The sequence below is a fragment of the Balaenoptera physalus genome (assembly GCF_965194825.1).
Source record: "Balaenoptera physalus genome assembly, chromosome: 2".
NCBI classification, from domain to species: domain Eukaryota; kingdom Metazoa; phylum Chordata; class Mammalia; order Artiodactyla; family Balaenopteridae; genus Balaenoptera; species Balaenoptera physalus.
Genome location: NC_138883.1, coordinates 37,336,055 through 37,351,592, shown reverse-complemented (window position 1 = coordinate 37,351,592; position 15,538 = coordinate 37,336,055). Strand labels below are relative to the sequence as shown.

General features: G+C 43.0%; 3 protein-coding genes across 6 annotated transcripts in view; 2 read left to right on the top strand and 1 right to left on the bottom strand.

Annotated features, from left to right (window-relative positions):
* MTHFD1 (methylenetetrahydrofolate dehydrogenase, cyclohydrolase and formyltetrahydrofolate synthetase 1) overlaps positions 1 to 5,223 on the top strand; it is a 58,579-nt gene extending 53,356 nt beyond the window's left edge. For both annotated transcript variants that reach the window (XM_082442572.1, XM_082442571.1), the window contains 3 exons: positions 406 to 558; positions 3,495 to 3,588; positions 4,971 to 5,223. In XM_082442572.1, the coding sequence (XP_082298698.1) occupies positions 406 to 558; positions 3,495 to 3,584 (243 nt within the window). In that variant the 3' untranslated portion in view covers positions 3,585 to 3,588; positions 4,971 to 5,223. The remainder of the gene's footprint in view (positions 1 to 405; positions 559 to 3,494; positions 3,589 to 4,970) is intronic.
* The window catches only part of ZBTB25 (zinc finger and BTB domain containing 25), a 55,105-nt gene that overhangs the window by 10,075 nt on the left and 29,492 nt on the right, over positions 1 to 15,538 (bottom strand). For 2 of the 3 annotated variants that reach the window (XM_082442735.1, XM_082442732.1), the window contains exon 5: positions 5,560 to 9,945. The exons of the other annotated variant lie outside the window; for it this stretch is intronic. In XM_082442735.1, coding sequence (XP_082298861.1) covers positions 9,757 to 9,945 — 189 coding nt within the window. In that variant the 3' untranslated portion in view covers positions 5,560 to 9,756. Of the gene's footprint in view, positions 1 to 5,559; positions 9,946 to 15,538 lie in introns of those variants that run through there. 3 annotated transcript variants of the gene reach the window in all.
* AKAP5 (A-kinase anchoring protein 5) lies at positions 9,314 to 14,688 on the top strand. Its single transcript, XM_082442775.1, has 2 exons — positions 9,314 to 9,439; positions 12,028 to 14,688. Exon 2 carries the CDS (start codon positions 12,295 to 12,297, stop codon positions 13,579 to 13,581), a length of 1,287 nt encoding a protein of 428 aa, XP_082298901.1. The 5' UTR covers positions 9,314 to 9,439; positions 12,028 to 12,294; the 3' UTR covers positions 13,582 to 14,688.

Here is a 15,538-nt window from a genome sequence, read left to right as displayed (position 1 = left end):
AATACTGAGCGTGGATTAGGTGGTCCGGCCCCAAGTTCTTTATCTACCCAGAGGTGGTATGTGAGTGTGGGAAAGCCATGAGGAAATATGGGGTGTCTTTATTGAGAGCCTTTAGTCGTACCTTCATGTCTGCTCCAAGCTATCATTTTTAATTGGTTATATAAATGAAAGTGAAATCACTTGTGGGATATGGTTGTGAGTGCTTACCTCCTTCACCCAACAAAGGTTTTTTTTTTTTTAATCAATAATAACTAAGCTGGAGGAGGGCAGTGATGTAGAGATGTATGTAAAGGGAGTTGGATGTTTCAAATAAATTGCAGAAGCCACATCAGCACAGTGCCCGGATGTTCTTCGTTGCGTTGCCAGCCTTTCATTTGTCCCACTTCTGTTCCTGTCTTTCCCCAGGGCTTTGGGACTCTGCCCATCTGCATGGCCAAGACACACTTGTCCTTGTCTCACAACCCAGAGCAAAAAGGCGTGCCCACTGGCTTTGTCCTCCCCATTCGCGACATCCGCGCCAGCGTTGGGGCTGGCTTTCTGTACCCCCTGGTGGGAACGGTGAGTGAGTGCTGCAAGCAGAGAGCGCTGCTTGTTCACCCGTGCTTCTTAAATTGATTACTGAAGCCATCACACAAATGCCGAATTAGCAGAGTTCATTGCTGAGGAGAAAGCTGGAGTCGGGCCCGTTACGATGAATCGTCTTGCTATGGACCATCTTGGTCTCAGTTCAAGGATGATGCTATGACTGCTTGTACTGAATAATAATTCTGTTTCCCAGCGGCAGTATGACCTTGACTGAATCCAGGATGGGCCTGACTCATAGGCTGTGGTGGTGCTTATATATAATCACAACTGACTTTTTTGGGCACCTTTCACAGACTGACTCGGTCCTCCCAACAGCCCCTTTGAGGCTCTGCACCTCCCAGGTCTTCTCGACAGGCCTGGAGCTTATGCCTGAAATTCAGGGAATGCATCATTTTTGAGTAAAGAATTTCCCCCTTAAAGTGTGAGTGAACCCTGTAGATATGAAAGGTGAGGGGGTTTCTTTACACTTTGAGATGATTTAATTATCAAATCTTAACAGGTTTCATGCATGTTTAAGGAGGAGAATTGCTAATAGGGAGGTAGAGAAAAGCTTAAGGACATACTTGCAGTTTGGACTAACTTTGTCCCAGAGTCTGCATTGATCCTGTGCCCAGGTTCCCCCATAGATCCGCCCAGTATCCTACATCTGCAGATTGTTCTTACTGCAATACAGGATCGAAATAGTAAACTAAGCCAATACACAAGTAAAAGAAACCAATAAACCTCCTTTTGGAGCTTCTTTCAGTATAGTAAGAAAGCAGTAGGAGGTGATATGATAGTTGAAAGTACGGAACATTAAAACTGAATCCACTTTCACCCCTGCTGGTTTTGGCCTTGGGCAGGTTATTAAAGGTGTGAGCCCTGCTCTTGTCAGCTCTCCGTGGGGCAGCAGCATCGCGTCACAGTGGTGGTCAGACAGGGCGTGTGCACCAGTGCCCCTCAGCCCCTCCCTCCAGAGGCAGGAGGCGTGCGTCGCTCTGCTCCGAGGTTCATCAGTGCCTGGGGTTTGTAGAAATTCCCTTTCAGTAGGAACGTTAAACCATTTACCCAGCACCTCGAATATTGCAGAACGTGTGTTGTTTCCGGAGAAATTGTCGGCACCTGACAGCTGAGGAGCAGTATTGTCGCTGCTCCTTTGATGTGTGGGTGCAGAGGGGTGGCTGTAGAGACGAAAGCAAAGCTGAAAGTGTCAGGCTGGGACTTTCTCATCCAGAACAGACTCTCACCTTAGAAGCCCACCTGGACCAAGACGTTTCCGCACATAATCTAGACGCCTTAACAATTACTGTTCTTCAGGGTTTCTGATTGCTGTTGGGGCCTGAACAGGGTTCAGAGGACTTGAGCATTTTATGTACTAATTCAAGGTGTGGTGGCTTCTCTTTGGAGTTTTATATGTAAGTTCCTATATGTATGTACACATAATCTTTTCATTTAAAAACATTTTCTGATTATCAACATGACCAATGTTTAAGGGGAAAAAAAGTCCTCTTTGGGAAAGAGTAGTACTGATAATCCTATTAATCGCTATTTTGGGGATTATCTTCAGAATTTTCTGCCAATGTGCACATGCGTGTCTACATCAGTGGGCACCTGTCCTTCATCTTTTTTTAATTAATTAATTAATTAATTTTTATTTTTGGCTGTGTTGGGTCTTCGTTTCTGTGCGAGGGCTTTCTCTAGTTGCGGCAAGCGGGGGCCACTCTTCATTGCGGTGCGCGGGCCTCTCACTATCGTGGCCTCTCTTGTTGCGGAGCACAGGCTCCAGACACGCAGGCTCAGTAGTTGTGGCTCATGGGCCTAGTTGCTCCGCGGCATGTGGGATCTTCCCAGACCAGGGCTCGAACCCGTGTCCCCTGCATTGGCAGGCAGATTCTCAACCACTGCGCCACCAGGGAAGCCCTGTCCTTCATCTTTATAGTGTCATCTTACGCTAGGGCGGAGGACCAGTCCCTTCCTTTTTCCTCCTTGTCCCCATGCTCAGCAGTTGCTTATCTCTTATAGAATGTGAGAACAGAGACAGATGTCAGCTACCTGTAGTACGTTCTAGGAAGTATTGGTTGGCGCTCAGATGTCAGAATCAGGTTTTTTAAAGTATAAGTGTTTTGTGTTACGTAAGGTGACTCATCCTTTCCTATGACATTTTTATAGTTAAGTTGTAGAAGTTCCACTTAAACTCTTTTCCTGTCTAGATCTGATTTGAAACTTGTATGTATGTATTCATTATAAAGGACATTGTTACAGGTTAAAATTATACTGAGTTTTCCACTTACAAGCCTTACAGATTTATATCTAAGTAGATGTTTGTCAAAGCCAGCTCTTTAGAAAAAGAAGCAGGTGTAAATAAAATCCATGAGCATTGCAAGTTCAGGTTTAGAAGGCCAAATTGGACCAGTTAGAACAGTGACTGTAAAACCATCTAGATTAGGTACAGAAATGTCTTGGCCCGAGTTAAAGGATACTGATTCCTAATGTTGTGTTGCTGAAGCAAAAATAATATGGGTATCTACACAAGACTCATTAAAACAAAATTAAACAGCAGACAAGCCCTGCACCTCCTTTTGGTTTTGTGATGTGAGAACCGAGGGGGTGAATAACTGACTCCTCAGCCTCCCCAGCACCTGCCATTGTGGGACGAAGGTGGAGGCACCTCCTCAACCTCTTGTTGCACCAGTCTGTGTGGGAGCCCATGAGGAAGCCTGGTGTTTGGTTTGCTGGAGGACTCGAGGGTTTCTCTCTGAGATCATAACAGGATCAGTGACTTGGTTTTTAATATGTAACATGAAGAGTGCCATTTTATGGTTAACTATAAAATAATATTCTGTCTTTGTGCCTTGAGCTTTCTAGCTGAAGGGAAGGTGAAAAAAAACATCATATTAAGTTTGTTTTTAATGCTATTTTGCATCTCCTAGATGAGCACCATGCCTGGACTCCCTACCCGGCCCTGTTTCTATGATATTGATTTGGACCCTGAAACTGAGCAGGTGCACGGGCTGTTCTAAACAGGTAAGTTGTTTCTGGTGAAAGTTCTGCTTTTTTCCTTATGAGGCATGTTTATGAATTATAGGACTCCAACTAAAGCTCTGAAAGCGCAAATTCAGTGCTTTCAAAAGATTTCTTTCCAGACATCAGTGAGAGGAGAGGGGGCAGTAGTGAGGGTTGGCAGTAACCAATGAATGAAATACTTATATTTCAACATTTCTGGAAGAAGAGCAGGGTTCATCACAGTTTGGCAGCATAGGGTGGAAAGGCGCCATCCAGTGAACTATGGAGGGACCCCAGTGGAGGTTAGACCTCCTCTGTGGAGCCCCAGGAGGCTCTGGGCTTGGAGCTGATGGCACATTGGAGGGCAGGAGCAGCTGAAGGTCTGTATACTCTGAATAGACAGTTGGCACACAAGAGTGAGTAAATGTCCCAGAAAGTAGAAAAGAGAAGGAAGCAGGACCAGTCCAGGAGTTCTTGGGTCTTAAGTGAAGGGCCCCCAAGTACTCATCACAATGAATGAGCCACCCCTGGACATATCCAGGTGAAATTTCAGAAACATCAAATATGAAAATCCTAAAAATCTTCTCCAAAGAGGAAGAAATGGCTTGCCTATGAAAAAAATGAGAATTAGCCTGAACCCCTGTCTTCTTATCAGCAGTAAAAGGCTCTTAGACAGTGGAGGAATGCCCTCCAAGTCTACAGGGAAAGATGACTTTCCACCTGTATTTACACCCACCAAATCTATCCAGAGGTTTTCAGACACGCACAGTTTGCCACCCCCGACGCCTCTTCCTAGGAAGGGATTTAGCAGTGTACTCCAGCACAGTGAAGACCAAACAAAGAAAAGGGAGACACGGTTTTCAGGAAACCAAAGCCTGGTCTGGACTGTAAAGAAGGGGAGTCCTGACAACTGCAGGTGACCCAGAGTTACAAATCCCACATGGAACAGGAGGAGGGAGGAATTGAGAAAGAGTAGAGAGAGCTAGAAAGACAAGGGTGTCAAAAGGGTAATTATGCAAAAGAAAAGCTCTAACATAGTTTAAGAATGTAAAGTCCAGGTGGAAGCAAACCATGGCCATCATCTGGGCAACTGTAAGGGTGGTTGCTCATAGAAGCACCTCTGCTTACACATCAGAGAGACCGTGTGCTCGATGCTGGGGGAGCACACAGAAATGTCATCCTGGCTCATGCTTGGTCTGCCCTTGAGCAGTATTCACACAGCCATAATGTAAATGCTGTGCATTGTCTTCAAGTCTATGGACAGACCCCAGAAGACCTGGCAGTGGGAAAGGAGGTAAATGTTGACAACTTTGACAGTGCGAGAGGGTGATGGTGCTGTGTGGAAGGGAAGAGGAGATGTTTCAGCGCTTAGAGAAAACTTTCTTGTTTCGTTTTCCTTCCAGATTGTCCATCTTCAAGAAGCAACTTTGACGGTTTGGCCAGTGTTTATTCAGGCCTCATATTGGGAAGTGTGTGGAAGTTGAGAGAAGTCAGTCCCGGCCCCGAAGATTTTCTGAAAAATAAGTAGTGGGAGTTTCCCCAGAAGCCTTTCTTCAGTCTTAATTCCCACCATCGTGTATAAATCAACACAAATCATTCATGCACATGCCTAATTACTTTACTGAATCCATAGAATAAAAGTAAATAATTTTGCAATCTTGGTGTTCAAATATAAATTGTAGCATTAACAGACTGCTGCCCTAGCTCTGCTGTCCTGTGTGATCCGGGAGACCCCTGGGACTGAAGAAGCAAGTTGTAGTGTGTACTATATGATACATTTTGTTTAAAGGGGGAAAGGTGCGTGCTTGTGTGTTTCTGGGAGGACAGGAGACCTCCTGAGAGGGCTGAGGGAGAAGTAGAGTCTGGAGGAGGTGCCTTTTTGTCATATACTTTTCTGTATTCTTTTTTTTTTACGCCGAGAAAGTATTGCTTACACAGGTTTTTGTCCTGAATTTCCTTAGAATTCCCGTTTCTGTCACAGCTGTAGCACCATTTTTTAAAAATTTATTTTATTTGTATTTATTTTTGGCTGCGTTGGGTCTCCGTTGCTGCGTGCGGGCTTTCACTAGTGGCGGAGAGCAGGGGCTACTCTTCGTTGCCATGCACGGGCTTCTCACTGCGATGGCTTCTCTTGTCGCAGAGCACGGGCTCTAGGCAAGCAGGCTTCAGTAGTTGTGGCTCACAGGCTCAGTAGTTGTGGCACACGGGCTTAGTTGCTCCGCGGCATGTGGGATCTTCCCGGACCAGGGCTCGAACCTGTGTCCCCTGCGTTGGCAGACAGATTCTTAACCACTGTGCCACCAGGGGAGCCCAGCACCATTTATTTTTAAAGTCCTCAGGAAGGATGGTCATACAGCACTAACTGTAGGGTAGCTCTTTCTGCTCTATTGGTTCAGCACATATTTATTGAGCTTCTACCCTGTGCCTGAGCTCTCTCTCCCTCCCTACACGATGTTTTTTCCCTCACTTGTTTTCCCTTCTCTTCTTGTTCTTTATCTTCTATCTCTGTTCTTCCTCTCCCATCTTTCCTCCCTTTTCCCCTTTTTCTTCCTGCATTGGATCCTTCCAGAAGATGTTGCATCCCCACCGCTGCCAGTGCTAAAACACTGCTAGCATGGGCAGAGCAGTGTTTTTCCTGGTGTCCTTGGTTTTACTATTTTTAATCCCCTAGGTGTGATTGTAATAGTGTCGGTTTTGCAGTTTAAAGAAATGATGACAGTGCTTCGGAGGGCATATGGCAAAGGGGTCATGAGCACGGAGCCCCAGCTCCACCATGCTTTGTATACTGCCTGGCACATTGTACCCACTCAGTGATGTCAGTTCCTGTTCGAAAGCATCATTTGGGCCCTGTCTGCACGGAGTTCATTGTTTCTAGTGTTTTTTAAAATGTCCTATAAAACCTCATCTGGATGGGACTTGCTGGGAATTCAATTTGTAAACAGGGAAAGAAAGCAGTCTATTGTCAGACATGGTGACTTAAAGATCACCTTAAGGAATTTAGCCTTCCTCATATCACCAAAAGCCATGTGGGTTTATTTATTTATTTAATTAAAAAAATTTTTTGGCCGCACCCCACGGCATGTGGGATCTTAGTTCCCCAACTGCGCCCCCTGCATTGGAAGCCCGGAGTCTTAACCACTGGACCACCAGGGAAGTCCCTGCCGTGTGTGTTTAAATCTTTAATATTGATAGAAGTAGTGAACACAGTTGGTGGGAGAGGGTAAGTGGAGGTTTATAAGGCAAAAATTATAAACAGCCCTAATACAATAAATAAGCCAAATTGTTTTCACCAAGTATTGCTTGGAGTGAATGGACTAATGCAAGAATTTTCCTAGAAGTAAAATATGCCTTCAGTAAAAATTCAAATGGTACAATTTGCTCTTTCCACTTGGCAATATACCTTGGAGGTCTTGCTCCATCAGCAGTTTGGGATTCATCTTGTTTCTTATGGCTGTGGAGTATTTAAACAGTCCTTCTGATGGACACTTAACCGTTGTTTCATGGTTTGGTAGCTACAGGCCCAGGCTGTGGGTGAATAGGGACCAGGATGGGAGAAACGGTATGATCAGTAGAGATCAGATAAATAAGCAAGTGATTTTATTGGCACGCTGTGTCTGGTGATGTTAACAAGATAAGCTGTAGGTAGGATAATTTCTCATCAGATTGGAGATATATTTAGAGCCTGTTTCTCATTATATAATGAAAAGCTACTAATTGAGTAGCAGACAATGATATGGGTAATAGCTTACTAACTGTCACTTAAGTGAGTTCAAGGATGACAGGTTTCTTTCATGTATGAGGTACTGGATACATTTTTTAAAACTCAGATATGGCATCAGGTTCTAGTTATATTCTAAAGAAAAATGACAGCGCAGTATTTTATTTATAGTTCTGTACTCTGTGTGTGTGTGTGTGTTGGAGGTTGGAGATGAGTTATATGTAATATACCTTACAGAAATCTGCCCTTCAAATAGAAAATCAATTCACCTCTTACTTCAAACCACTCTTCAGTTCCCTTTCAGTAGTCTTTTTTTTTTTTAAGAAAAGCAAGTGGGATAAGATCTTACAAGTCATTAAGATGGCCTTTATTGCTTTTAACCTATCGCTGATTTCATTTCCAGTTACTTCCTAATAAGACAGCTATTCTACCCTGTCTTCATCTAGATAAGCTCATCTTATTTTTGCCTGAAATTGTTGCAAACTCCCAGATCTGCTAGATTTGAGAAAACTTGGATCTCAATAAGTAATTGCACCTCAGTTGGTTATGAGTGGCCTGGATTTCTTTTGGCTTGTTTAAAGTTCAAAACTGACAGTAAGCAGGGTTAGTAACTCATCTGGGGATATAAAACATCTTCACAGACTGGTATTTGCTGAATGAACAAAGATAAATTGAATTCTTAATTGTAACTACTATAAATTAGATGCTTATGGATTTTCCTGTTTTACAGCTCTTGTCTCTAAGATCTTGACAGCTTAGATTCAGCTTTGCTGTTGTGTCCTAATCTTTGCTTAGTAAGTTTCAGTGGAAGCTATAGAAACTTACAAAGGTAAAATATATTCCTGGAAAAACATCCAAAAATGGGTAACTGAGGTTTACTCTCAAAGATCATGATCCTATTGAAGAAAAGAGTTAAGTACAACTACTTTTCAGTAGTTCTTCCCTCCATCTTAATAGGTTCTTCATCTACCTGGGAGGGGCCAGAGGAGAAGGCAGGAATTGTGCATCCCACCTGACCTCACCTCTGGAGCTCCCAGGAATGCCGTTGTAGGTAACATTAAGCCCACTCTCATTGTAACACCTTTCATTAGTGTTAATGCATTGTACACAGTGGATTATGTGTACAAATAAATGCTTATGGTGCTTTTCACTAAGGCTAGGAACTTGTTTAAAGACTCAAAATGTGTGAAAATACACAGCCTAGCTAGTCAAGCAGGAGGGTAGATATTGCCTGTGCCCTTTGCTCTGATCAGGACTGGAATGGTGAGGAAAGCTGTCTCCTATTCTCCACGCCCCACTTGAGAGGGATAAGGTTAAGCAGGCACCTAGGAATATCCTGAAGGGAAACGTGGATAACTTGTAAGCTACTTATTCTTGGAAATATATATAAGGTATAAAGGATGGATGGGGCTGGGTTCCTGTGTTCTGACCTCGATGGCACACAGGTTGCATCATCTCTACCTGCCTTCTAGATACTTAGGAAGACACGGGTCTGTGTCTTGGGCCTCTGAGAGGATTTGGCAATGAACCCTTTGATAACCAAAACTTTTCCAGGAGTGGGTTTGGGTGTAATGAGGTTTTTCTCTCTCAGTTCATGTAATTTTCTCGCCAAACGAGATTCACTTTGCACAGTTTTGAATCCTGCTTTTAAACTGTGATATCTGCTGTGACTTAAATATTCAGTGGGGCGATTTATAATGGGAGTGCCTATAATTTAAAATTGGATTTTGCTACTTTGCGTCTGAGAAAAAGGGAGGCTTATGACCCTGGTCCCCTCCCCATCTGCCAGCCCTCTCTTTCTCGGTGGCCCCCGACGTGGTCGCGCGGCGGGGATTCGCGCCAGGCTGGGAGCGCCCGTGGCTGGGCGAACTGCTCTCGGGAAGACCTCCCGATCACCCCCTCACCCCTCCCCCTCGCCCACCGCCCCTAGCCCGGCCCCGCCCCGCGCCCGCACCCGCACCCTCCGCGCGCATTGGTGCAGCCGGCTGTCAGTCCCCGCCCTCTGGGGGAGGGGGCGCCGCGGGGCTGCGGTCCCTCTGCAGAGGGCTGCTTGCTCCGGGTGCGACCGTGGCTTCCCGCCTACCCGTGCGCCCAGCCCTGCGAGCGCCCCCGCGACCTCGGCGACAGCGTCGGCCAGAGACCCCGGCGCCCGCGGTAAGTGAAGAAGGCGAGTAGGTTGCGGGTAAAGGGTGCGGACCGCTGCCCGGTCCGCTGACCGCCTGCGGGGCGAAGTGGGCGGGAGGTGTCCGCTGGACACCGGGAATCCGAGCCGCCCGAGGTGGCCGGAGTGAGAATCGGGAAGGTCGTTTGTCTGCAGAAATCTCCAGCCAGCGCGACCCTCAACAGCTCTGCCCACACCTGTCGTTACAGCTCGTGTTGCTGGTAGCTTTTTTCCTTCTTTGCCCTTTTGGGGGGAAATAAGAGTGCCGGGTTCCTGGCCATTATAATTGTGCAGATAGCTTGAAGCTGGGTTATGTCTTCCACGCCCCAGCACTTTCCTTTTTGAGTACTTTCTGCTGCGCTCTAGCTCTTGCCATAAGGCGATTCAAGCCGAAGGAGAGACGCCCTCCTCCAGGAGAAAGCTTCGTGGTCCACACCTGGCGCTGGGAGAGATTCACTGCTTTCCCCAGGAAGTGGCTGCTCTTCGCCTCCGTGCTTCTCTGCTCACGGGAAAAGGGGAAGGGGTATTTTTTGTGGCAGTAGACTTGCGATTCTATCAGGAAATTACAACAGGGACTTTAAGATTGCCCAGGCGATAAAACTTTGTGCAGGTTAAGGACGAATCATTTGCAGTCTAATGTCCTGCAAAGTTTTAGTATCTACAGGCTGCATTTTCCCCATTTCAGTTAGGTTTTGTTTGGGTATTTATTTCTGCATCATGATATACATTTAAGTGATCTTCTCAAGCAGTTGTCTTTGGGCAATCCAGGTTAGTTTCAAATGATACATTCCTAAACATGATCCGATTTCAATATTTCTATTAGCTATACAGCCTCTGGTTAATAAAAACTCTCAGGCACTGAGAACTCACAAGAGGGGATGAGACTTAAGGAGCTATAATCAGCTGTGGTTCTTGTGCTTATGCAAACATCATATGAGGAGGGACACTGTAAAATGTTCATATTTTAGTTCCATCATTGTTCTAGGATGACTTTGCCTTTCTGTCAGGGGCATGGAGTATGTAACACTCAACCTAAGAGAATATTTACTTAGATGAACTGATTTTCAGAGTTCCAATTCCTTCTGTGGTTCACAGAATCAAGAGCTACCCAAATAAACCTTCAACAGTGAAGGATTTACAAAAAAAAAAAAAAAAAAAAAAACAGTACAAAGAAAGAGTCCCTTTGCTTATTTTAGAACATCCATCAACTAAAATGAATAGGATTTTTGTTAGGTGATCACCTCACGTCTCTATTCATTGGTACCCTCATACCATTCTGTGGATTGATTTAAAATATACCTTTATATTTATATGTAACTAATCAGTTTGCCAACTGCATATCTTATCAACTTATTTCTGGCTTTCAAATTAGTTCCAGAACCAAGAAAATAAAATATAAAGAATTGCAAAAGCTTAAATTTTAAAATAGCAAGAACTCAGTCTTGTCTTGGTTCAGTTATCAGTTGATGGGCTACATTATGGTAACACAACCATTTAAGCAATTTTTAAATTTTTTGACTAGCGAGTCTAGTGCAGATTAGCATCTCCAAACAATTCATTTTTCTGATGATACTCTTAAAACCCGGTTCCAGAGGACGGGCTTTAGAAACAGGCAATCTTGGGTTGAATCTGAGCTCTGTTATCGATTAGCTGTATAATCTAGAGCAAGTTACTTAACCTCTCTAGGCCTCAATTTCTTCATCTGTAGATGGTGATACCACCACCTACTCTGTAATGTTGTGGGAGGATTAGAGATGTATGTAAAAGTGCTTATTAGCACTTCCTGATAGACAGGAGTTGCTCAATAAATGTCAACTATTATTACCAATCACTCTGACCTTCAACTACGTGCTCGTTATGGAAAATGTTTGAACTGCAGATACTTAGAAAAAAAAGTCAAAATTACACAAACAGATTTGAGAGTGGAGAATGACAGTAATGTTAAAAATTTCCCAAGAGCATGTATGAAAAGTAGCACCTCCTTCATGGAACATACATTTTTAGAACAGAAACCTTATGGTATAATGGAAAGAACATTAGAGAGTCAAAGTCTTCAGTTCTAACTCTGGCTATGACCTCATCTAACTGTGTGGCTTTTAGCAGGCCAGCTGCCCACTCTGGAGCTCAGTTTCTTCATCTGGCTGGACTTGAATAATCTCAAATAATCTCTAAGATCCTTTGCAACTTCAGAGCTCTTTATTGCATTAATAAAAATTACACCCTGCCCTTCATTGTTTTTTGTTGTTCATGGTGGTGGTGGTGGTTTTTGTTTGTTAACTTGCAATTCAGAGTCATAAACAATTCGTAAAGACAGCACAACTCCAGAACTGATAAAATCATATCAGATTTGCAGAGAAATCCAAAATGAAGTTTTAACAAACAAAAGACAGCAAAATAAATTCACACTGAAATCTTTTGGATAGGGCAAAAGTAAACCCCAATTTTTATTCTCCAGTCATTTTAGTAAGTTATTATATGGGAAACATGCCCAGTAGAACCATATGCATTCAACTGAAATAGTCTCTATAGAAAACAGTAGGCTGATGGTGAAATAAAATACCACTCTCTTTTCTCTTATCAGGTTGACCCTTAAATAAAACAAAAATCTATCCAGTAAAAGGGCTTTCATGAAGAAATTAAAGAGAGAAATTACAAGTAATAGAGAAACTAGGCATTTTTATAACTGGAAAAACCACCTAAAACAACTGTATGGAGTAAGACAAAAGGAGTGATTACATCGGGAAGAAATTTTACTTAGTGTGATATTTTTGCCTACTTTTTTGTCATAAAAGGCTGCTAAGGAAGAGAGGATATACTTTTCTAGAGAAAGAAAGAGTGTAATATAAAAATGGAGATCACAGTTCCTGAAATACAAGTAGAAAGCAAGGATGAGAAGAGATCAGCACAAGTTAGTCCTCAGAATGAGAGGCAGGAGGAAAAAGCATCGACGCTTTGCTTCAAGAGAAGAAAGAAAGCAGCCAAAACAATGAAGCCCAGTGCTGGCTCTGAAGCTGCTGATGCAGCAAGGAAGTGTTCCCCAGAAGCAGGAGCCTCTGATCAGCCAGAGCCCCCCGGGGGGGCCTGGGCCTCCATCAAACGCCTTGTAACGCGCAGCAAAAGGTCAGATTCTTCAAAGCAGCAAAAGCCCTTTGAGGCCAAAGTGCAACCTGAAATCAATGCTGAGGATGATCATTCTAAAAAAAGGGCAAAGTCCAGACTCAAGATTCCCTGTATAAAATTCTCAAAAGGGGAGAAAAGAAGTAATCATTCCAAAATTATAGAAGACTCAGACTGCAGTATCAAAGTCCAACGAGAGGCTGGAAGTTTGGATACAAAAACTCTGACCCAATCAGATGACCAGGCAGCAAAGACCAAGTCGAAGCAGGATGTAAGGGAAGATGTCTCACAGAAAGGGAGTGATGAGGTCTGTGAATCAAATGTGAACAACAGCGTAACTTCTCCTGGAGAGAAAGTGATTTCAGTAGAACTTGAGTTAGATACAGGGCATTCTGCTATTCAAACAGGAACTCTAATCCTTGAAAAAGACATTGAAATGCTTGAGGAAAAACAAAGCATTCAACCTCAGCAAGCAAGCCCACTGGAAATTTCAGACACAGAACACCAGCTCCCAGTGGTTTCTGATGTTCCTCCCTCACCTGCAGTCCCAGATCAACAAATTCTGGAAGAAGCCAGAAACAGTATCCTAGAAAGTGGACCAGACTGGAAAGACCGTGAAAGTAAAGAGACTGTTGCTGAGGAGAGTAAGCCGAAAGATACTGAACTGAGCCAGGAATCAGATTTTCAAGTAAATGAAATCACTGCAGAAAAACCCAAACCAGAAGAAAGCAAAAGAATGGAGCCAATTGCTATTATTATCACAGACACTGAAATCAGTGAATTTGATGTTAAGAAATCTAGAAATGTCCCTAAGCAATTCTTAATTTCAATCGAAAATGAGCAAGTGGGGGTTTTTGCTAATGATAGTGGTTTTGAGAGTAGAACTTCAGAACAATATGAAACACTCTTAATAGAAACAGCTTCTTCTCTTGTCAAGAATGCTATCCAGTTGTCTATAGAACAGCTGGTTAATGAAATGGCCTCTGATGATAATGCAAAAAGCAATCTTCTACAGTGACTTAATTTCCACATCATGGGAGGGAAAAAATGCTTAATGGTAAATTATTTTACATATTTGTGGCATTTCTTATTCAGTAACAAATGAGAGATTTAACATCTGTAGAATTTAAAGGTACAATTCCAACCCAGAAGTGCTAAAGAATTAAGTTATAAAACCCTCCCTTATCACTGAAATGTAGCCACTTCTGGATTGGAGGAAGTCAGTACAGATTGCAATGAAAAGTGATATCCAGTAAATTGCTAAAATGGTTTGTGGAGATCAGAGTGCTTGGGAGAAGCAAGATGTATTTATTGAGTACTTGCGGTATGCCATAAGCTCTTTAATGTCCTCTGATGTCACAAAGCCTGGTTTCCTTTTAAAAGTTCAACACTGTGTATAGGTTAACATCGCATTCTGTTTTCAACAACTTTTTTTTTACAGTGCACTTTTATGTTGTATAAAATGGTGAATAAGGTGAGCTATTTTTGTGAATGTGTGACTTATAGCTGTTATACTCCTAGGCAGTAGTCTTACCTCAAAAAAATACTGCAAACCAAAAAAATAATAGTTTGATTAAACATGAGTGGTTTTCTAGTCTTGCTCAAGTTCCTTACAAAAGCCATTCACAAATTACTTCAAACACGCAAATAATTACCAAGTGCAAAGGTGTGGAAACAGCGAGTGCATTTTCCATCTCCATCTTTCTTCTGCCCCAAGCAGACCTGTATAAAAATCCACTTGCGCATGGGATCATCTGCTGAAAAGCTAAAAACAAAAAAACAAAACAACAGGGCTTCCCTGGTGGCGCAGTGGTTAAGAATCCGCCTGCCAATGCAGGGGACTCGGGTTCGAGCCCTGGTCTGGGGAAGATCCCACATGCTGCAGAGCAACTAAGCCAGTGCACCACAACTACTGAACCTGTGCTCTAGAGCCCACGAGCCACAACTACTGAGCCTGCGTGCCACAACTGCTGAAGCCTACACAGCTAAAGCCCGTGTTCCGCAACAAGAGAAGCCACCGCAATGAGAAGCCCGTGCACCGCAACAAAGAGTAGCCCTCGCTCGCTGCAACTAGAGAAAGCCCACACGCAGCAACAAAGACCCAACTTAACCAAAAAATAAATAATTTTTTAAAATTAAAACAACAAAACAACAACAAAAAGTGGATTATTTTCCATCCAGGAGAAGACAAACTTCCCAAGTAAAAAATCATCACATATAACACATGATTCATATTGCAAGATTAAATCTCTGGAGACTGTATTCATCAATCTCTCCTCAAAGAGGGGAGAGTGGACTCAAAGCAAACCTGGCTGTAAAAGTCATAGGAAATCATAATAATTTAGTGAAAATATTCATGCTTGGCTAAGAATGAGCCAAACACATCTTTCATTGTGCCTATGTGTTGAGAGACACCAGTAAAAATTTTACACAGATAATGAAAATAAACTTTTTCATCAGTACTTTTAGTCCAGCTAGTCCCCTACAAAAAAAAAAAAAAAAAAATTGAACTTAATATAACAATGAGAAGGGCTTGTTTGCATTTTATTCAGTTATTTAAATCATCGATCTCAATGACTGCCGTATTTTTTGAAAAAGTAATTGTTTCAACCTTTCCTTGTGTGAAATGGCCCTAATACTGCAACACACTTCCCTACCTCACAGGTCAGGGTTCCTATTGTACAGTCCCCCACTGTCTAAACTGAGTGACAGTGTCACTCTGAAAGTAGATGAAGTAATGAAGAGCTTTTGCTTGAGTTGTAAGGTATTTGTACATTCTTGGAGAAAAGAATGTACATTAGATGATTTCAAATGATCTGGTGACTTCCTGCATTATTTATGGATTGCATACAGAAAGTATGTGCTAATTTGTCCCATAGAATCTTCCTTTCTTCCTGTAAGTACATATTGAGACCTCTGGCAGAAGAACCTAATCTGACTTTGGAACTGAACCAGATAATGGATATTATTAGCAA

Coding starts and splice junctions, on each gene's coding strand:
- AKAP5 (XM_082442775.1), top strand. CDS start 12,295: ATGGAGATCACAGTTCCTGAAATACAAGTAGAAAGCAAGGATGAGAAG.